This window comes from Oryctolagus cuniculus, chromosome X (genome assembly GCF_964237555.1).
Source record: "Oryctolagus cuniculus chromosome X, mOryCun1.1, whole genome shotgun sequence".
Classification (NCBI taxonomy): Eukaryota; Metazoa; Chordata; class Mammalia; order Lagomorpha; family Leporidae; genus Oryctolagus; species Oryctolagus cuniculus.
In genome coordinates, this window is record NC_091453.1 from 112,156,639 (window position 1) to 112,179,486 (window position 22,848).

Genomic DNA, 22,848 nt, shown 5'->3' on the forward strand with positions numbered 1-22,848 from the left:
ATGGAATTAAAGGTTTGAGGTTTTTTTGGTGCAAAATTCTTTGTAATATATGGTAAATGTTTTTTTTCTTCTTACTGTTTGTTGCACTCTTTACTTAGTGTAGTGTTGATTATATGAGTATAAAGTAAACTGAAAGTAGATCATTGTGAAAATTAAGAGAGGGAATAGGAGAGGAAGGAGGAGGAAGGGTGGGAGTGTGAGTGGGAGGGAGGGGAGGGCGGGGAGTATCAGTATGTTCCTAAATCTGTATATACAGAATACATGAAACTTGTCTACCATAAATAAAATTAGAAAAACTATGCATGGATTTCAAAGATTTTTGCACCAAAGTAAACTCATATCTTCTATTTTTAAAGGTTTTTAAAAATAGCATATTTTTAATTTACATTGTCATTAAAGGCTTAATGCTCAACTAAATAAAGAGTTCAACAGAAAAAAGTCAATAGTTCAACAGAAATATAGGCACGACTATAAACAATAAGCAAATGAAGAGATGTCCATCTCACTCATGTAAATATTAAAATATTCACAGACTGGGGCCTGCACTGTGGCACAGTGGGTTAAGCCATGGCCTGCAGCATCGGCACCTAATATGGGCGCCAGTTGAATTCCTGGCTGCTCCACTTCCCATCCAGCTCCCTGCTAAATGCGCCTGGGAAAGCATCGGAGGATGGCCCTAGTGCTTGGGCCCCTGCATCTATGTGGGAGACCTGAGAGAAACTCCTGACCCCCGGCTTCGGCCTCGCCCAGCCCTGGCCATTGCAGCCATTTGGAGAGAGAATCAGCAGATGGAAGACCTTTCTCTCTTTGTCTCTCTGTTTCTCTGTCTCTCCTTCTATCTCTGTAACTCTGCCTTTCAAATATATAAGTAAATCTTTAAAAAAAAGTAGTCACAGACCACTAGAAGTATAGTAGTATATCATTCTTAAGAATTTTAAACTTAGGGCTAGTGCTATGGATACCAGTTCAAGTCCCGACTGCTCCTCTTCTGATCCAGCTCCCTGTTAATAGCCTGAGACAGAAGTTAGAAGATGGCCCAGTCCAGGGCCCCTGCACCTATGTGGGAGACCTGGAAAAAGCCTCTGGCTCCATGGCTTCGGATCAGGCCAGCTCTGCCTGTGCGGGCATTTGGGGAGTGAACCAGCAGATAGAAAATCTCTGTCTCTCCCTCTGCTTTCAAATAAATACATAAATCTTTTTGTAAAAAAGTATGATGGCACTTGGGCCATCTTCCACTGCTTTCCCAGACCATTAGCAGGGAGCTGGATTGGAAGTGGAGCAGCCAGGACTTGAACCAGCACTCATATGGGATGCTGGCGCTGTAGGTGGAGGCTTAACCTACTACACCACAGTGCCGACCCCTAATCATACTTTTAATTTGACCTTTTCTTGAACTTTTTGAAGTGTTCTGTATGTTTGGGAGATTCCTTTCCAATTATTATCTATCTGTGACTAAAGTCTGAGATTCAGGGGCCGGCGCTGTGGCATAATGGGTAAAGCCACCGCCTGCAGTTTCGGCATCCCATATGGGCACCAGTTCAAGTCCTGGCTGCTCCACTTCCGATCCAGCTCTCTGCTATGGCCTGGAAAAGCCATGGAAGATGGCCCAATTTCTTGGGCCCCTGTACCCGTGTGGGAGACCCGAAAGAAGCTCTTGGCTCCTGGCTTCAGATCAGCGCAGTTCCAGCCACTGCGGCCATCTGGGGAGTGAACCAGCCGATGAAAGACCTCTCTCTCTCTCTGTCTCTCTCTCTGCCTCTGCCTCTCTGTAGCTCTGCCTTTCAAATAAATACATAAATCTTAAAAAAAAAATAAAGTCTGAGATTCAGCTGTTGGCCTCAGGAACTTACTATTTAAAAGCTGGTAAGATGTGGAATGCAATTTAAACAATTCTTAGAACCATTGACAATTTATAAATCCTTAGCGTGGCCTATGTTTTCCGTGCATGAAAAGTGACAGACGTGGATCAAACTAAGAAGGCATACATCTGGCTCCTTAGTAGTTTAGAGCGTTAAGTGAAATGGGGCTACAGGCGGAGCAATTCTACTGGGGAAGGCTTTCTTCGAGGGCCTTAAAGGAGAGAGAAATATCCTAGAGAAGGAAGACCAGATACTAAAGTTTGCAAAGCACTTAGAACAATGCCTGGACCAGAGTAAAACCATATATGTTTATTAAATAAAAATGTCCAACTGCTATTTTTAATGCCATTAGAATTTTTATTTTCTTTTCAAAAACTTTATTAAACATATAAAAAAAAACCCTTTTATTCTTGACATTGTGATGGATCGACCGTTCTGCAAAGTGGTCATAAGAGAGCCACAAGGGCACTTATTCATCTGACATGAGTAAATACTACATAGAATTCTAGAAACAACATTTTCATGAGCCCCTCCCCCACCCCCGCGCACAAAGATATAGGGATCAAGTCAAGTAAGCAGAAACATCCTCAGAAATATCGACAAAGGGAGAGGACTGCGCAGGAGGATCCTCCTCAATCTCTATTTCGTGATACGGAGCTGGGGGGCGCTCTTGTTCAGTGACGACACAAGGTAGACAAGCATGGTCAGTCACTTCGTCAGAGTCAGACTGTGCCAAGGTGAACACCTTGTGGCCTGTGTCATCAGTGGAGGCCGTGGCTCCTCCTTCCCCGGCCACTGTCATGGAGGCAGGCACAGTGAACCAGGGTGATTTCTGAGGAGCAATACACGACACTGGGATCGCATACCGAGAGGATGTGCCCACAGAAGCGTAGTGCATCTCAGTGCTGTAGATAACCATGTCTTGGGAGATGGCCTTGGCCTTGATGCCACATTCGGTAACACGGTAGGTGAACTGGTAGGCGTGTGGCTGAACGTGGTTGGCAGGGCAACCCAGGCCCAGGTGTAACTCATAGAAGTGTACGTACACATCGTTGTTCAACATGAAGGGTTGAACCGTGACCATGAACCAGTCTATGGAGCACAGCACAGTCATTGGATTTTGTCCGGAACAGGCTGAAAACACAGAGGTCAGGAAGACTGTTCCTGCTACCAACTGGACAACATTCATCTCTGCAGCCGATCAAGTTAACAACCCACAGGAAACAGGAAGGTGTCCAGTGAGGATTTCTAGAGCACACAAAGACACAAGAGACAAGTCATCTTAATTCCTATTGAAAGTTCAAACATGATCCCACCCTCTTTTAAGCAAAAGGCTAATCTTAAAGTATTAAAAAGAGGAAAACATTCTTATGAGAGGGAACTGAATTTTAATCTCATTGTTGGAACTCTTGCGTTTACAGACAACAGAAATGGCTTCTTAAAGCCACTTTACCATGCTGTTTTGATATAAAACACATATCCCTCACATGCAAAATGATTAGAGTTTATAGGGATCAGGAGTGGTGCACCTCTGTGTGTAACCCCAACATGAAATGGGAGACAGTTTATTTAATTTTTAAAATTTATTTTTATTTCTTTGAAAGGCACAGAGATAGGTAGAGATAAAGGCAGACACACAGAGAAAGATCTTCCGTCCACTCATTCATTCCTCAAACTCTCCTAATAGCCAAGGCTGGCACAGGCCAAAGCCAGAAGCCAAAAACTCCATCTGGGTCTCCTGTGTGGACAGCAGAGACCCAGGTACTTGCTGCCCATCAAGATGTGCATTCCTGCATTAGCACCAATCAGAAGTGGAGGCAGGATTCGAACTCAGGCACTCTGATATGGGATGTGAGTGTCCCAAATGGCATCTTAATGGCTGAGCCAAAGGCCTGCCCCAGGAGATATGGTTTAATTCAGCCTGGCAACACTTCCCGCTTTAAGGGCTACAATCTTCTCACAGATCATCTTAATGAACGACTCTATTGCTTTTGTCTTTGGTAAAGATTTATGTATTGATTTGAAAGGCAGAGTGACAGGGTTGGGGGACAGAGTGTCTTCCACCTGCTGGTTCACTCCCCAAATGTCTACAAATAGCCAGGTCTGAGGCAGGCCCAAAGTCAGGAGCCTGAAACTCCAGCCAGGTTTCCCACCTGGGTAACATGGACCCAAGTATAAGCCATCTTCCACTGCCTTTCCAGCTGCATTAGCAGGGAGTTGGATAGGAAGTAGAGAAACCAGACTTAACAAGTAACGACGTGGGCTGCCAGCGTTGCAAGCTACAGCTGTGCCCCAATACTGACCCTCAACCTTTTCACTGAATTTTTCCTTCCACTGCTCCGTTTTGCCACTGTAAGGGGCAAAACGGAGCAGTGGAAAGAAAAATGCCATGCCAAGAATAGGTGTCTCAAACATAATATCAAAAGCCATCCTCAGCTATCTCTCAGGGTCTGCATTAGCAGCAAGCTGGAATCTAGAGCTGGAGCTTGGACTTGAACCCAGGTACTCTGACAAACGCAGAAAGAGGGAGGGAAACATAAAAGGAAGGAAGGAAGGAAGAAAATCATCAAATGTTCAGCTCAGCTTTCATTTTAAAAGTGAGAAAGATATGAGTAAAAGAGCAAAGTGTCTAAAATTTGGAAGGGAATGAACTTGCGCAAGTGTAGAGATTCACTTTTGCTCCCTACTGAGATATGTAACCCCTGCATACATGAGTTCATTCTTTGGCTAGTATTTTTGAGTTTTCTATATGCATAACACTGAGCCAAAAATGCATCCCATGACACCCCTTCCCCCTTTCTAAAGTTGCAGAAATAGAGTTCTTTCTGTGTCTTCGATAGTGATGAATTAGCTGCATTCTTTGATGGGAACCAAGGCACAGTGGTCCTCTAGAGAAAGGTGTGCCTGCCTGGATGAAGTGCGTTGCTTCTGGGTGACACAGATGGTCTCTGTGGCTCTCACGCTTTGCTTCCTTGGCAGGGATGCTGGGGTGTAGAAGCCTAAAGGATCTGCTGGCCCTATGCCTCTACTCCTTGTTCACTCTGCAATGTCTCTCTTGGGACTACCTTCTTGTTTTTCACATAGCACATTTAGAAGCATCAGCAAGAAACCAACAAACAAAACCTATCCTGTTGCCCACCTCCTCCACCAAAACCTCAAACAAAATCAAACAACAACGACGAAAAGAAGTAAATCGCCATGCAAACTCTTCCTGGGTGATTAAACAGGTAAGCAAACCTCCACTTGTTGCAGAAGGCTGCCCGCTATTTTCTTTCTGCACAGTGAGCTAACCGCCGCCGCCACCTCCTGCACTACTGTCTCAGTTTAAAGAACACCTTGTTGCAAACACATTTTCTGCCCCTTCCCCCACGCCGCTCCTCTTTCCTCTGCCTCTCTCCTTCTTTCCTTAACATTTATCTCACAGTTTGGCCTAATGCACCCTGAACAAAAACTTCCTCTTTAAGTAGTTTCTGAGACAGTCCAAGGAAGCAATGCGTTCACTCCATTTGTGTTGTTTAAACCCAAAACTAAGACCCGAAGGCTTAGTTTGAAGGCTGTTCTTGCCCAGGCAGTTAAATGTCCCATCTTCTCTCCCTCCCTCAAATACTTGAGTGTTCTCTTCCCTCTCTCCCCTCCCTCTTGCGGATAATCAAAATAGAGTTACAAACAGCCTAGATTCTTCCAGAAGCAAGACAGTTGCTCCCCACCTCCAACCCTCCATGCCCAGCAAGAAGCCATTTTAGATTACCTCAGCCCCCATAACCACATCTTAAATTACACGGCACGGAATCCATCTCAAAGGAAGAGGGGTCAGCAACATGACTGGGTTTGGGAGTTCATTTAGGATAAAACCCCAGACTTGGACAGGACAGAATGTGTTTCCCTCTGATTCTCTTCAAGCCGGGAACGGATTACTTTGTGAGGAGAGCAGTAAATGCAGCTGTCCTTGCGTGTGACAGCATACCTTTGAGCTCAGATAAAGCCTAAAAAGAAAAATCAGTCCGTGGGACCCCTATTTCAGACTGTGTGTCTACAGTGAGAGGCAGACGATGAGGAAGGGAGTGGCACGCTCCTGCACAGGAGTTTGTGCCCGTCTAGTTTCATGCCACACTTCGGGAGCTTGCTCCCTGTTGTTAAACACAGATCACCAAAATGGGACAGTCTCCCTTCCCTCTGCTGCCTGCCATTCCCAAGGAAGGAGAGGGGAGAGGTGTGTGTGTGTGTGTGTGTGTGTGTGTGTGTGTGTGTAGGGGGATGGTTATAATTAATTCACAACACACTGTGATTTCACATCAGCTGGCTTTTCTTACATCCAGCTGAAACGTGCTGGCCGAATGGGATCCTGGATAGGCAAGCGAAGGAGAAGGTGGGCTCTAGTTACTAGGGACAGAGGAAAAGAAAGCCAAGAGGCTAGAGATGGGAAGGGGCTGCCAGAAGACAGGGTGCCAAGCTGAAGGTATTTTTAGCCGTGGTTGGGGCTGTGCACAGCATAGGAGCTGTGGACAGAATTCTATTTAAAGTCTCCAGAAATCTTCCGAGTTGGGGAGGGGGTTGAGGACTGGGAAAGAAAAGAAATGCATCGAAGGGAGTGCTCACCTTTGGGACTATTGTCCAGCTTCTTGCTGAGGCTCCTGGGCGGTTAGAAAGCAGGTCTCGGGGTTTGCATTACCACAAGCCCCACTTAGACTGGATGGGAAATTAACCCTGTGATGTTCCAGGAACAGCGCCTTTAGATACATTTGTATAAGCAAGCAGGACTCAGCTATTGGTACATACTGTGCTGAACCCAGCTCTAGAGACAGGGCGGGCAGCGGGCAAACCCCCTGCTGCTAATAACACCTGCATGCAAAATGTTTGCTTTCCTTGCAGCTACAGAGCACAAGTAGCTTTCTGTTTTTCTCAATGTGGTTTATGCATATACATTTCCCATTAGCTCCTTTAATGGAGTTTCCTCCTTCCTCCTCCTTTTTTTTTTTTCAAGAACTCCCTAATAAACCTAATTCTTAATAAACTCTTTACATTTAAAAACATCATCGAACTTTTGGTTTGGGACATAAGAACTCTATTTCTTCTTTTTGTCCCCCTCCCCAGAATCAAAGCTATTCTTTTAATTAAGTTCAGAAGAATCCAAAGTGTTTACGTTTAAGAGATACCTACATCAGTCACTGAGAAGGATTAAATTAGATTAGCAAGGCAAGACTGAGATCCAAGACAGCCCACTTTTCTTGATATATACAGGAATGGAATAGATTGAGCAAACACACAAACAGACAGGAAAGAGAAAAGAGGAGCTTCCACTTAACCTCCATCTTTAACTTTTTTTTTTTTTGCGCTGCAAATGCTGCTTATAAAGTTCAGCTGCTGGTCTTTTTTTAAGCGGACAAAGCATAATTGTATATACAGTTGTCGTGCAGTATCTGCAGAGAACGGGTTCCAGGGCCCCTCACAGATTCCAAAATCTGCAGATGCTCAAGTCCCTTATGTGAAACAGTGGGTGTAGTATTTGCATGGAACCTACCCACATTCTCCCATATATTTAAATCATCTCCCAATTCCTTATAATACCTAATACAGAATAAATGCTATGCAAACAGTTTTATGCTGTGTTATTTAGAGAATAATGACCCCAAAAATGCCTGTAACATGTTCAGGACAAATGCAATTTTTTTGGACTATTTTCAACCTTTGGCTGGTTGAATCCGGAGATGGGGAACCCATGGCTAGAGCGGGCCAGTTATGTTTATGGGCTATACTATGATACTGTGATTTATGCATGCATTGTGGGATGGCGAGATCGAGCTAATTAGCATCCACACCTCACATCCTTCCAGAAGTAGAAGGTGAACTGGTGATTGCCAGAGACTGGTGGGGGTGAGCGGGGGAAGGGGAGGCCTTAGGCAAAAGGCACAAAGTTTCGGTTAGTCCAGGACAGTACGTTCTAGCACTCTATTTCTAGCACACCCCCGTCGACTATGGTTGATGCTAAGGTATATTTCAAATTTACTCAAAGTAGATTTTAAATACTCTCACCACAAAAATCCATCTTAAAAAACGGCGTATGAGAGATTCAGGATTGGTTTACACACAGAGCATTTTGAATCTTGGGGGTCCTCGGTGAAGGAGACAAAGGCTGAAGTCCGAATGAGTTTGGTGATGTGAGTGAGCGGCGTGAGAAGCGTAAGACAAATCTCTTGAAAGCAGCCAGGCTTTTGCCTCGCCATCCCCTCGGATGTCGTTAGAGACACGTATGAACTCTTCGCATGGAGCGTGGGGAGGGGAATTAGCTAAACATTTCCACATCTGGTTTGGGAACGGTTTGGAAAAAGCACTCACTCCATAGGTTCCAGGAAGCTTTTTGGGTCGACCGTTATTTATTTTGAAAATTCAGTATGCTCGTGACAGCGCAGTTATCATTTGTATATTGTTTTCCCAGAATCTTGTTGTCAAAACAAAAGGAAACAGAGGGGAAAAGGAAACTCTGAAGCAGCCTGCAATTATCTCAGGGAAATATAACTGTCAGGGCTTTGATTTGCAGCGTAGTTTGTTCGTTCTCTTGCAGCGGATTTGAAGGAGAATGGATCTGAGTCGGAACAGCGATTCTTTTACACAACCAGAACGGGAAAGAGAATCCTAACACTTTTGTGAGCTGTTTCCTTTGGAAACTCAAGTCATAACACTCTGACTTCTCTCTGCTAACTGTCTCAAGGTTGGCGAGCCTTTTGACATCAAGGTTCTTTGTCAAAGCCCGTTTTAAAGAATTAGTTGCTTCACTGCTCTCAAAGAAAGCGAGGCTTGTGAGTAATACTAACGATGTTGAAGATACATGAAAGTGAGTTGAAAAATGAAATAACCGCTTTTGTAGGATTTACATGAATTCTACAGACTCTGGGACCAGTTCAGTTTTGCAACCCCACGAAGCACAGCGTTACAGTTAACCACACATTATTCACCCTTTTGCCTGGAAGAAGAATTATGAACTGCTAATGCTTAACAATGGCCATTTTCTCAACAGAGGGAAACACCTTGACTGAGCCTAAGACACGGCTTCATAAAAATTAAACTAAAAAGCAGTCATTAAGCATTCCGTTTCGGATGCTAAAAGTAACTGCAGAAAAATTGGGAGATATAGAAAAGAAAAAAGGAAGAAAACCTCTCACACCCCCACCCCCCACAAAACTGCTCTTACATTTTTGAATCAGACATTTCTAATGTTGGGGGGGGGGAGAGTATATGTACGTATATATACAATTCAAAGTCATTTTAGAAAAAAAGAAGTCAAGGCTTTTTGAAAGCTGTTTTTAATTTTTGACATTGAATTTGAAAGCAATCAAAGCATTATTTTTGTTTGGGCCATCTGGTTTTGTTCTTATAATCTGTTAAGCTATCAAGCATAGTTTAAATGTCATGGTTCATCTGACACACACATGAAGGTTGTGAAATCAGTAAGAATCCAAGCTCCTTGTAAGAGAGAAATTTTCATTGGGTCACAAATTTGGTTCCTAAAAGGTAAGCAGCCCCGTGTGAAATCAAACCGTACTAAGGCTACCCAGAACGGGGCTAAACCATGCCATGACCGAATAGAAATATTTCTAAATAAATACTGAAAGCCATACTTGAGGGGAAACTGCAAAGAGCAAGTCATGGGAACTCCTTCCCTTTCGTGCAGAAAAGCTGAGCTCGTTTAATTTCAAAGTTGAACCAAGGGATGCATTTCATCATGTCCACAAAATGTCAGAAAATTCCCAAGCGCACTCCCCAATTCAGTTTATTTTTAATGTAACGATTTATTTGAGTTTGAGTCTTTAGAAAACGACACCCTTTGCCACAAAGCACCAGAGCACCTTGTCATTTGAAAAGACAAGGCAGGTTTGTGTCTGGGCAGAGCTTGCAGGTCCACAGCAGCCACGGCCACATTTTGAACCCATTAGGAGTTTCTGGAGGTGTGCCCACAGTGGACAAAGGGCCGTTGGCCTGAGATGATTTCAGGGTGTTACCATCAGAAGGCAGAGCGTTCAATCAGATGCTCCTTCAAGGGCTGCGCCACCTCTTTGATACACCTGTGTCAACAAACGAGGGCTCGAGATGGCTTCCAAAAATGGTCAGGCGCATTCCTCCCTGTCTTTCAAAATCGGGAGTTTTGGGTACAGGTCTCCTTAAAGCGAGGTGCACGTATATGGCCCCTTAAGGGTGGCCTAAATCCAAATCAAACCGCGGTTGACTTTATAGGCTGTTTGGTTGATTTTTAACTGGCCTGACCAGTATGCATCTTTTCAAAACCCAAAGCTAACTTGTGTATGCTCCACCCAGAGTGTGGCCACTTGGTGCGTGTGTGTACGCCCTGACTGGGGCCATTCACCATCCCTTGGCTCCTGAGAGGTAGAAAAGGGTTAGAAAAGGTTCCTTTGATAGGAAGGCTGTTGGTCATTTTTAGGGAGCCTACAATTTGGGAGGCATGTGTGCATGTTGGAGCAGGTAAGATGAATTGCTCTGTGGCCAGAAGAGTAAATCAATCTCTCTCTCTCTCTCACTCTCTCACTCTCTCACTCTGTCTCTCTCTCCCTCCCTCACCCTCCCACACAAACTGAGGAGAAGGAAACCCCCACATTTGCTTCCTGCTGTTGCCCTGAGATCCTCCAATTGCTCCCCAATCCTTAAACCTTGGATTGTAAATTCCTTAAGGAACTTGGTTGGGTCTCTTTCTATCACAGAATCTTGTTTTAAGATTTATTTATTTACTTGAAAGGCAAAGTTACAGAGAGAAAGAGAGAGAGGAAGAGGCAGACAGAGAGAGAGAAAGAGAGAGAATCTTCCATCCACTGCCTCTCTCCCCAAGTGGCTGCAACAGCCAGGGCTGGGCCAGGCTGAATCCAGGAGCCAGGAGCTTCTTCCAGGTCTCCCACGTGGGTACAGGGGCGCAAGGACTTGGAGCATCTTCCACTGCTTTCCCAGGCCGCAGCAGAGCTGGATCAGAAGTGGAGCAGCTAGGGCTCAAACCAGCACCCAAGCTGGCACTGCAGGCTGCAGCTTTACCTGCTACACCACAGTGCCGGCCCCTAGTACGGTATCTTATCCCTAGGAAATAGTAAATGCTTTTTGAGTGTAAGAATGAAGAATTATTGCCAGCGCCGGGGCTCACTAGGCTAATCCTCCGCCTTGTGGCGCCGGCACACTGGGTTCTAGTCCCGGTTGGGGCGCCAGATTCTGTCCCGGTTGCCCCTCTTCCAGGCCAGCTCTCTGCTGTGGCCAGGGAGTGCAGTGGAGGATGGCCCAAGTACTTGGGCCCTGCACCCCATGGGAGACCAGGATAAGTACCTGGCTCCTGCCATCGGATCAGTGCTGTGCACCAGCCGCAGCACGCCAGCCGCGGCGGCCATTGGAGGGTGAACCAACGGCAAAGGAAGACTTTTCTCTCTGTCTCTCTCTCTCACTGTCCACTCTGCCTGTCAAAAAAAAAAAAAAAAAGAAGAAGAAGAATTATGGATGGCTACTAGAAATCACCATGTACCCTGTGCCTCCCTATCTAGGACCTAAGGGCCTGAATCTGGTTAGTGCCTAACCCATCATGGTCACCTGCTCCTCTACTCCTAGTTGAAGGTCTGGGGTAGCAGTAAAGCCTTACTTGGTAGAGAGTCCAGGGCCCTGTAAAGGGTTCTGGCTTATCCACTTGTCCACCTGCCTGCCTGCTGGGCTTACTGATGCTAAGGGGTCAGGGTCTGCCCAGCCCAACCATGCCCATTGCCCCTTCAGTTAGCTCATAGCCAGCTACCCCTAAGGGAGCCAACACTCCTGTCCTCCTGTCCTCTTCTCCCCGATTGCTAAGGGAAATCAATCTCTAGAGAGAAGACAATGTGAAATTCTCCCCTCTTCTTTCCATAGGAGGAAGGCAAATGTTCTCAAGCCCCACCAAGGTCAAGTCCGGACATTCCCAGAGACAGCGTAACCGGACCTGGAGGCCTCAGACCCGCTAGGTACGGAAGAGTGCAGGCTGCCTGGGAGGGGCTTGCTGGCATCCCCAGGTTGGCACAGGCGCGGGGACACAGCCCCCTGGTGTTGCCTATCGATTCCCTCAGCCAGAAGCAGGAGCCTAAGCCCCAGGCTGAGTATCTGTTCCTCAGGGCAGATCTACATGTCCACCACCAGTGCCAAGCACAGGGGTCAAGTCACAAAATGCCGGAGGTGCCTGGGAAATCAGAGGTAACGTGGATTAAATGTCTCCTGCCCCAGGCTGACCCCAGCTCACTCTGGGCTGGGTTCTCCACTCTGCCATCTCTAGGCTAAGACAGTGATCCAGGCCAACTTCAAGTTTTGTTTCAGTGTTCTCCAGTCCGAGTGCTCCTGAAAGTGCTTTGCTTTTCTTTTTAACTAATTTAACTAATTTATTTGAAAGGCAGAGATACAGAGAGAGAGAAGAGTGGAAAGAGAGAGAGGTCTTCCATCTGCTGGTTCACTCCCCAAATAGTCGCAATGGCTGGAGCTGAACAGATCCGAAGCCAGGAGCCAGGAGCTTCTTCTGGGTCTCCCACGCAAGTACAGGGGCCCAAGCACTTGAGCCATCCTCTGCTGCTTTCCCAAGTGCATTAGCAGGGAACTGGATTGGAAGAGGAGCAGTTGGGACATGAACCAGTGCCCATATGGGATGCCGGCACTGCAGGCAGAAGCTTAACCTTCTAGACCACAGAGCTGGTCCCATGAAAGTGCTTTTCAACTGACCCCATCTCCATATACGATAGCATATGTTACTGGTGAATATCATCACCCATTTCTCTCACTTGTACTTTTTAAAAAAGATTTATTTATTTGTTTGCTTGAAAGAGTTACACACAGAGAGAAGGAGAGGCAGAGAGAGAGAGAGAGAGAGAGGTCTTTCATCTGCTGGTTCACTCCTCAATTGGCCGCAATGACCAGAGCTGGGCTGACCTGAAGCCAGGAGCCAGGAGCTTCCTCTGGGTCTTCCCATGCAGGTACAGGGGCCCAAGGACTTGGTCCATCTTTTACTGCTTTCCCAGGCCACAGCAGAGAGCTGGATCGGAAGTGGAGCAGCTGGGACTTGAACCGGTGCCCATCTGGGATGCTGGCACAGCAGGCAGTGGCTTTATCCAGTATGCCACAGTGCCAGCCCTTGTACTTTTGATATAACAGAGATTTGACCTGAGGTGTGATATCTCCCAGCAATCTCCTAGCAATATCAAAATGCTTCAGACAGAGTGTTGGCTTGATACCTTCTTTCTGCAAGTGGCATTTGGTTAAAAGAAATGTAATATGTTGATAGATCATTTGCATATTCTAATATATAAATATCCAACTATGTGATATAGAAATAAATATAAACAGGGTATCTATTATATTATTTCACTGATAATATATGTATTATATAATACTATATAACATATAAGCAACAAAAAGAGGAACCCCCCCTCTAGTAAATTGTTCCCATAACAAAGAATAAAGGACTTTCCCCTGAAGTTATTTGAAGGGCTAAGGCTTTGAACTTAACATCACTTGACTATAAATGTGCATGTGTGTGTGTGTGTGGGGGGGGGTTAATAGTGTCCTTCCAAAAATATATTCTGAAGTCTTAGCTTCTAGTACCTCAGAATGTGAACTTGTTGGGAAATAGGTCTTTACAGAGGCAATCAAGTGAATATGAGATCATTGTGGTGGGTTCTAAACAGATAGGACGGATGGCCTTGCACTAAGGGGACATTTGGGTACAGACAAACATAGAGCGAAGATAATGTGAAGACACACAAGGAGAAGATAGTCACGTGACTGGGGTGATGCATCTACAAGCCAAGCAAGGCTAAGAACTGTTGGTAGATACCAAAACTGGAGAGGCTCCGCTGCAGAGAACACGGCCCTGGAGACATCTTGATCTTGGACTTGATCTTGGACATACAGCCTCCAGACCTGTGAGGTCCTTGTCCTGGTCCTTGTTGTTTTCAGCCACTCAGTCTGTGGTACTCTGCAGCAAACTAATCACTACATTTCCCCCAACAAATGGAACAGACACTTAAGATAGGAACCCTCAGCTATCCATGTTCTGACTCTATGTCTTGCTACAAGCATCAGTTTCACTTGGGATTAGGAAGATGGTGAAATAGCAGGGGTGGAGAAGATGAGAAAGAAAGGAGGCTGTCGAGAGGGTGCTGGTGCTGGCCTTTGATGTCTACAGGAGAACCAGAATTAGGATGGGAGATTTTAGTGTGATACGAGGAAGAGTTTCCCAACTCAAAAGTCATCCAGGGGCTCTTGCTGTGGCATAGTGGGTAACGCCACCGCCTGTAGTGTCAGTATCTCATATGGACGCTGGTTCAAGTCCTGGCTGCTCCTCTTCCGATCCAGCTCTCTGATGTGGCCTGGGAAAGCAGTAGAAGATGGCCCAAGTCCTTGGGCCCCTACACCTGTTTGGGAGACCTGGAAGAAGCTCCTGGCTCCTGGCTTTGGATCAGCTCAGCTCCGGCTGTTGTAGCCGATTGGGGAGTGAACCAGCAGATGGAAGATCTCTCTCCCTCTCTCTCTCTACCTCTTCTCTCTCTGTGTAACTCTGACTTTCAACTAAATAAATAAATCTTTCTAAAAAAGTCATCCAAAAATGGACAGAAAATGCTGGTGTGAAACTGAGTTCTCTTTGTTCCCTTCAGGCATAGAGGTAGAGGCTGGATGGCCACGTGGCATGGTGGCTTGAGAGGGAGTTTGTCCTATACGGGAGGCTAAATTAGGTCTTTAAGGTTCTATCACCACATATCATCTGCGTGTGTGTGTGTGTAGTGGATGGAAGAACAGATTAGTGCATATATTATGAACCATGCATGGAAACACACACATGTACATATACCACACACATACGCAGAGGTTATTTATGTAGGTCTTCTCTTGGAAGTGTTACGATGTCATGGAAACCCAAAGGCTCCAAATCTGATACGTAGAAGATTATAGCACACTGTCTAACAGGGACCTTACTCCTTAGGTTTCTGTTGTGACTGGATGTGACTGTATTGGTGGCAATTACAAGGGGAAGGTGGCAGGGCAGAAGGGAGGGTGGCTGATGATACCGAGGAACATAGAAAGGGGCTTAGTGACCAGCCCCAAGGCCAGGACATTGAAGTAGCCTTTCTGAGCGTGTGGTCTGTAAAAGCCCTGCACTGGGGGGTTCTCTGTACAAATTTCTTGAAACACAGGGGAAAAGTTGGGGCTCTGCTGCTTGGACGCACAGTGTGCAGAGGCGCTATCGTAACTCTGGGGAATGCTCAAAAGTGTAAGTAGTCTCCATTTAATCTGGGAGGTAATAATAGTAATGACTTTAAAAAATATAGATTTTTGCAAAGTTTTAAGGAATTTTAGAACCTAGGGATTTAAAAAATGATTTAAATGTATATGGGACCATATGGCAACAACTGTCCAAAAATATGGCATTTTGCTTTCATTTGGGTATTTTCAAAATGTATATGTAGAGTCCTTTCCCTAAGAGAATTCACTTCTTCCTGTTATCCCTCCTGATCCTTGCAGCTCTCTTGTAAGGTTCCCAAAGGCAGGCATCACGTGTTAGAGCAGTGGAAATAGGGGCCCAGGAGGGCAGAGAACCTTGTCCAAGATCAAGGTTGGATAAGTCACTTTGGGCCTCAGGCCTTTCCACCAGCTTGCCCTGCTTCTCTCCCCCTTTACAATGCATACACGAGTGCAAGACATTATTATGAGTTAATCATTGTGAAGGGAAGGGGAAGGCCTGACGTGGCCCAGCCTCGAGATCGCTGCCCCAAGATGCCTGGGGAATCTCTGCTTCAGCGTCTGATAGCTGAGTCTGTCTGTCTGTCTGTCTCTCTCTCTCCCCCTCCCTCCCTCCCTTCCTTTCCTTTCTTTGATTGATTTATTTATTTGAAGGGCAGGGACTTAGAGAGTAAGGTCTTCCGTTCATTGGTTTACTCCCTAGATGGCTGTAATGGCCGGAGCTAGGCTGATCCAAAGCCGGGGCCAGGAGCTTCTTCTGGGTCTCCCACGTGGGTGCAGGGTCCCAAGCACTTGGGTCATCCTCTGCTGCTTTTCCCGGCTATTAGCAGAGAGCTGGATCGGAAGAAGAGCAGCTGGAACGTGAACTGGTGCCCATGTGGGATGCCAGCGCTGCTGGCAGAGACTTAGCGCCAGCCCTGGTGGGCCGGTTCTTTAGAAGAGGGGGCAGAATTCAGTCTCAAGCAGAGCAAACCAAAGCACACAGGGGCTCAGGGAGCAGCTTCCCTTGGCTGGGGGGAGCAGGGAGGAGCACCAAGATGGCAGCTGGCGGTGAGCTGCAGGTAGGAAACTTTCTAGAATAGACCAAGTGTTCAAAAAAGAGCAAGAAAGGAAGGAGAGCACGCTCAGGGCTTCACATGACCCCTGCGCCACAGGCCAGAGAAGGAAGCTCCCGCGAGACTCCAGCTGAGTGTGTCAAGTGTGCCATCCTGGATTTCATGGGGAGCAGGTATCCTAGAATGGATGACTCCCTCGATGGCACTTCGCACAGTGAAGGCAGTTGCTCGGCCCTGGAGGTTGCCCCGCGTTCAAGAAGAGCAGAGGAGGGGCTGGTGTTATGGCATAGCAGGTGAAGCTGCTGCCGTGACAATGGCATCCCATTTGGGTGCCTGTTCGTGTCCTGGCTGCTCCATGTCCAGTCCAGCCCCTTGCTGGGTTTGACTGGGAAAGCAGCAGAGGATGGCCCAGGTGCTTGGGCCTCTGCATTCATGTGGGAGACTTGGATGCAGCTCCTGGCTGCTGGCTTCAGCCTGGCCCAGCTCCGGTCATCACATTCATCTAGGGAGTGAACCAGTGGATGGAAGATCTCTCTATGTCTGTCTTTCTCCCCTGCCTCTGTAACTCTTGATTTTTAAAATAAAGAGGTAAATTAAAAAAAAAAAAAGAGCAGGGGCCGGCGCCGTGACGCAGTAGGTTAATCCTCTGCCTGTGGTGCCAGCATACCATATAGGCGCCGGTTCTGGTCTTGGCAGCTCCTCTTCCAATCCAGTTCTCTGCTGTGGCCTGGGAAAGCAGTAGAAGATGGCCCAAGTGCTTGGGCCCTGCACCCGCATGGGAGACCCGGAAGAAGCACCTGGCTCCTGGCTTTGGATCGGTGACGCTCTGGCTGTAGCGGCCATCTGGGGAGTGAACCAGAGGACGGAGGACCTTTCTCTCTGTCTCTCCCTCTCACTGTAACTCTACATCTCGAATAAAGAAAAAAAGCAGATATTCCCAGAGCTCTGTGTACTTGTTTATGAACCTGCCTGCCTTCTACTACACATAGCAGTTCCTCAGACAAATAGGCAGCTCTGAACCCCACTGCTCTGTGCTTCTGTTGAGTGCGAAGAGATGCAGATTACCTTCCCACAGGGCCCACATTCTGCCAGCCTGGAGCATCCTTGGCTGTGGAAGAGTGGAAGGAAGGATCAACAGGCCACTGGGATATTTTGAAACTTGAATATTTTGTGTTATACAGAGATAAAGACCTCTTCCGTGTATCCTCAAAAAAAGAAAAAAAAAACACTCTCCACTTTTTTTTTTTTTTTTGACAGGCAGAGTGGACAGTGAGAGAGAGAGAGACAGAGAGAAAGGTCTTCCTTTGCCGTTGGTTCACCCTCCAGTGGCCGCCACGGCTGGTGTGCTGCGGCCAGCGCACTGCGCTGATCCGATGGCAGGAGCCAGGAGCTTCTCCTGGTCTCCCATGGGGTGCAGGGCCCAAGCACTTGGGCCATCCTCCACTGCACTCCCAGGCCACAGCAGAGAGCTGGCCTGGAAGAGGAGCAATCGGGACAGAATCTGGTGCCCCAACCGGGACTAGAACCCGGTGTGCCGGCGCCGCAAGGCGGAGGATTAGCCTAGTGAGCCGCGGCACCGGCCAACTCTCCACTTTTTAAGGTTTTCTTTTTACTCCGAAGTGATGGGGACAAATACAGAAACTGAGCGTGCCCTGGAGACGGCTGCTCCTCAGAGGCAGCTGCCTGATTGCAGGGAGCGAGGTTCCTCTGCAGCGACAAAGGCCACTGACTGAGACTGTGCTAAGGGCTGTGTGCCCAGCATCTCACTGAAGCCTCACAGACACCCTGTGTGCTAGTTACTGTTATTTGCTAGCCTCTTTTTATGGAAGAAGACATCGAGGACCAGAGCGGTTAGGAAACCCATGAAGGACACAAAGCTAGAAAGTGGCAAAACCCGAGAGAAGCAGGTGCCATGCTCGTGGGACACCCATCGCCCTCTTTCTAGAAAGGAAACACGGGCGAGGCGTCCCGAAAATAAAAGCACAGGCTGATCGTGGGTATCAGGCCTAGCACGACGGGGGAGGAGGAGCAGTTAATAGCTTTTCAAGCAGGGGCAATAGAGAGAGAAAAAAAAAAAGAGGCATTACGGTAGAGACAAATTCAGAGGCACGTCGAGTAGATAATTCTGGATCACCATTTGTATTTTGTCACTCCTTATATTTGAGACTTTTGGAGAGCAAGCCGTCAGCCCTTATTTCAATGTAACACATTTATTCCATGAGCTGCACACATACGCAGAACATAATGAACCCCTCAGGACATGTTGTATATTCAGGGCTTCCCAATCTATTTTGACAAGGGAAATGTGCATGGCTTCTGTACAAAGCCACCAGAAATGGCAACCCCAAACTAAGGAGAATGGCCTGCTCACTCACCCAATAAATCTCCCTGGATGGAAAAACAGTGCCACGCATACTCAGACTCTTACATTTGTTACCGAAGTGGAGAATTAGATATTTCCAATATCACCCCGAGGACAATGACCGTGTCTCTTTCTGCTTTCAGTGTGACTTCAGTGCACGCTGGGTTTCACTTACCAGGCCTAGATGTTTGTGACACTAGATATATTCTAAACAAGCAGAGTTAGGCAGCTCTGATGCCCTGCCATAAGTTCGATTTTCACAAATATCTTAGTATTCACTTACAAAAGGAAAAATAAAAAAGCTCTCTTGATGAGCATGGCTGAGGTCCTTCTCATTCCTGGTCAAAGCCACCAGCTTGAGGGGCTGAAAAAAGGAATTGAGTTTATTTTCCCCAGTAATACCATCTGGTGGTTTCTCAGGCTCTTTACGAAGAATCCTACATCGTTTGAGCCATGAACTTGGCTCATAATAAGAGCTGAACAACTGTGGCACCCACCTGTTAGAAATCAAGACCAGGGTATTAAAACCAGAAGTGCTGGTCCATTAAAAGGGCCTGACCACGCTGCGTGGAAGGCAAACCTCTCCTAAACCCAGGGATTAGCGTGTGCACACTGGGACAATAACTGCAGCAGGTGCTCATTCCATGGGTTGTTCAGACTCATTTATCTGACTGCCTGGAGGTAGAAGCTGAAATAGAGTAAGTCCTCAAAGGGCACGGTCCCAAACAGGGCATGGGGAGCTCCGTGAGACCCTCCCTGTGCTTCGCTTGTTGGGACAATGGAAAGAGCAACTCTTGGCACAAAACGGTGCCGTGGGGGTTGTGCGGTGCAACTGGGGGAAAAGCGCTAATTCAAGAACTAGGATTGTGTTTGGCAAGAGACATGGACATTCGGAACACAACCTCACCAGTGCTCGGGGTTTAAATCTGGAGTCTCTAAAGAAGCAACACTGCCAAACGGATCACCTTATCGCTATTTATAAAATAAACTGATTTTCAGAAATGGGAGGAATTGTCTTTTGGCCCCCCCCCCTTTAGTTATTTTGCTGGTAGCCTGGGGGGTATTTTTTAAAAAGATTTATTTATTTATTTATTTGAGAGGAAGAGTTACAGAGGGAAAGATAGAGAGGTCTCCCATCCACTGGTTCACTCCCTAGATGACCGCAACAGCCAGAGCTGGGCCAGGTCAAAGCCAGGAGCCAGGAGCTTCATCCAGGTCTTCCACGTGGGTGCAGGGGCCCAAGCACTTGAGCCGGCCTCTGCTGCTTTTCCAGGCCATAGCAGAAGCTGGATGGGAAGTGGAGCAGCCAGGACTCGAACTGGTGCCCATAAGAGCAGCAGCTGGGACTCAAACTGGCACTCATATGGGATGCCAGCACTGTAGGCAAAGGCTTAACCTACTATGCCATAGTGCTGGCCCTGGTATTTTTTAAATGCCAAATTTTAAGTAGTATTTAATACTTCTGAGTACATGGTTGATGGTTTGACTTCTGACAACTCTGTGATCATTTAAGAATGGCTTGAAACTTTGTGCCGATAACATTCCTGTTCTGATGGCCTTTAGTGAACATGTCCTTGGGACTTACAGATTTGGCGAATTGGATTTTGTGGAGAAGAGACGATCTTGGCAAGGAGGAAAGATTCCGGACGAGGTAAGGACATAGTTCACTTCATGGACAGCAATGGGTGCAGTTTCTATGGTCAGACTCACGTGGATCCGAGAAGGCAGCCTAAGCTTGAGCCTGGGTAATCTAGTAGTTGAGTCGCTTTTATAGGCCACGAGAGACCTGGAATGAGACTGTGCTGTTTGTACTAGCTGCGTAACCTTGGCTATTACTTTCTAATCATTGTTTTCTTCGTTTGTAAAATGAAGATGCTAATACTAATGCTTCCGGAATATTTCAATAACACTTCATAGGGTTGCTGTGATTACTAAAAGAGACCACAAGTGTAAAAGTCGGGTAATAGTTCCTGATGTATAAGTGCTTGATAGGTGTTAGTTATTAATAAGATGGTTAATGTGTATATCTCCAATGCCCAGGCATTTTAAAAACACTGAGGTCGGTTGGCTGTAAACAAGAAAATAGACCAGGACGTCTCAAAGTGAATTCTATCTCTATGTGCAGGTCCACCTTTCCGTAGTCAACAATAACAATCTCGCATCCTAAGGAACACTTATTGAGCACTTCAGTGTTGGGAAGCATACACGTTTAATAATCACAACAATCCTATGAGGTGTTGTTATTGCTCAGACCCTCATTTTGCAAATGAAGAAAGCAATCCTTAGACATTAACAGCCAAGGTCACACAGCTAGTACAGTACAGTTTCACTCCAGGTCTCTCTCAATGCATCAAAGCCACTCAGCAGCCAGACTATTTTTTCTGTACCCAGGCCTGATAAAAACTCAAATACATTAGATGTTCAGACCTAAGCTGGAATTGGGGCTCCATTGCACCCTAGCTGTGTGACCTTGGGCAAGCCACTTTCCCCCTCCTGGCCTCCATCTGCTCGTATTAAACAGGGACAGTGATAACAGTGACCCAAGAGGATCGGAGGGTTGAATGAGGTCTGAGCTACTGCACGTACAGGGCCTGGCACAGAGCAAGTGTCCAGAAAATGGTAGCTATAGAATAGGCCTGGGCAGACAGCCTGGCTGCAGGGTTCCTCCTGCCTCAGCTCCCTCCACCTCCTGGTTAGTCCCAGCTGGAGTCCCATCAATCTGCCACTCTCCTCAGGGGTTGCCGGAAATTCCTGGCACAGATGTCTCCTACAGGGACGGATTTTGGATATTCCTCCATCCAGCCCTGTTACCACTGGATTATGGGGAGAGAGAGCAGGAGAGAAGAGCCATTGAGAGGGAGAGGGGAAAACAAACGTCTCCTGTATACTCCCGCCCTGGCTAGCCCAGGCTCAGGCCTGAAATAGGTGTTCGGTAAATACTTGAGGAATGTATGTACAAGTGAATGAAAAAAAGCGAGACGGCGGGCAGGCATCCGGGAAGGGAGAGAAAGAAATGAGGGTGGTGACAAACTTTTCCTGACCATATCGCCACAACATTCTCTCTCTCTCTCTCTCTCTCTCTCTCTCTCTGGGGCCACCCTGGCTATGGATCATGGCCCACCTCCTCAGCTATCTCCTTTTTACACAGGGTACATGTAACACCCTACCAGCTCCCTTCAAGATGCTCCCCTAGAAGCCGAGAGGCACCCCGCTTTGGCTTCACAGTACCTGAATTGCTCAGCTGTAGGCAGCAAACAGAGCTTCGTTCAGGACGCTCCATCGTGTAGGAGAGTTTCTTTTTGTCCTGAGACCAAGCTGTGGGGTGCCGGGCAACGAAGCCACTGCTCCACGTCCATTTTTTCACTTCACATGTGTAAGCAATATGCCTTCCAGGATTTGCTGCAAAGGATTTGCAAATGAGTGAAGCCACCTGTATACACAGGTGGCTAAACACAAGCCTTGAATGTGGATGAGAACCACTGAAGAGAGAGGCTGAGGATTATGCTTTTTATGGGCAACATTTTCAAACCTTATGGGCCATGCTTTCTCAGCGTCCTTCATAAGCTTAACTTCTGTTTCAACATTTGTTTCAAATAAGCTTTCTTTCCATAAAAATACCACTTCGGGACACACAAGCAGAATATGCATCTGGCTTTTCCTGGGTGTTAAATATTTTATTTGATGTGCTGATTTCATACTACACTGTTGGAAAATTAATATACATTTAATTAATTGACTGTGTAACAATCTCTCAACCACAGAAGCAACAGTGATTTGGATCCGAATCTTTGATTCTTAACCTCTCGCTCCTAGTTTCGATTTCTCAGCCAATCTCTGGTTACCCACAAATTTTGCAAATGACACGCGAAACGGGCAAGGCATATCCCCCCTCGAATAAATAAAAATAAGCAGAAATTGGAGGCCAGCGTTGTGGCATAGCAGGTAAAGCTGCCGCCTATGACACAGGCATCCCATATGGGCGCCAATTTGAGTCCCGCCTGCTCCACTTCCGATCTAGCTCCCTGCTAACGGCCTGGGAAAAGCAGCCGAAGATGACCCAAGTGTTTGGACCCCTGCCGGCCTTGTGGGAGACCAGGATGAAGCTCCTGGCTCCTCCCTCCTGACTTCGGCAGCCATCTGGGGGAGTGAACCCCAGATGGAAGATTTCTCTCTGTGCATATCTCCCTCTCTAGGTCTTTCAAATACATAAATGCATTTTAAAAAAATAAGCAGGAATTGGACAAAGAGGGTGCTGATTCTGCCCTTCGCGATGTGATTTAAAGTGTGAAAAAAAAAATGCTAAAGAGAACCATGAAGCCAGATCTTTCTAACACATATACCTTCTTGA

General features: G+C 46.8%; 1 protein-coding gene across 1 annotated transcript; it reads right to left on the bottom strand.

Annotated features, from left to right (window-relative positions):
* Positions 1-2,266: 2,266 nt before the first annotated feature.
* PLAC1 (placenta enriched 1) lies at positions 2,267-6,541 on the bottom strand. Its single transcript, XM_002720396.5, has 2 exons — positions 6,456-6,541; positions 2,267-3,107 (listed from the first exon to the last, which is right to left on the bottom strand). Exon 2 carries the CDS (start codon positions 3,046-3,048, stop codon positions 2,422-2,424), a length of 627 nt encoding a protein of 208 aa, XP_002720442.1. The 5' UTR covers positions 3,049-3,107; positions 6,456-6,541; the 3' UTR covers positions 2,267-2,421.
* Positions 6,542-22,848: the final 16,307 nt, after the last annotated feature.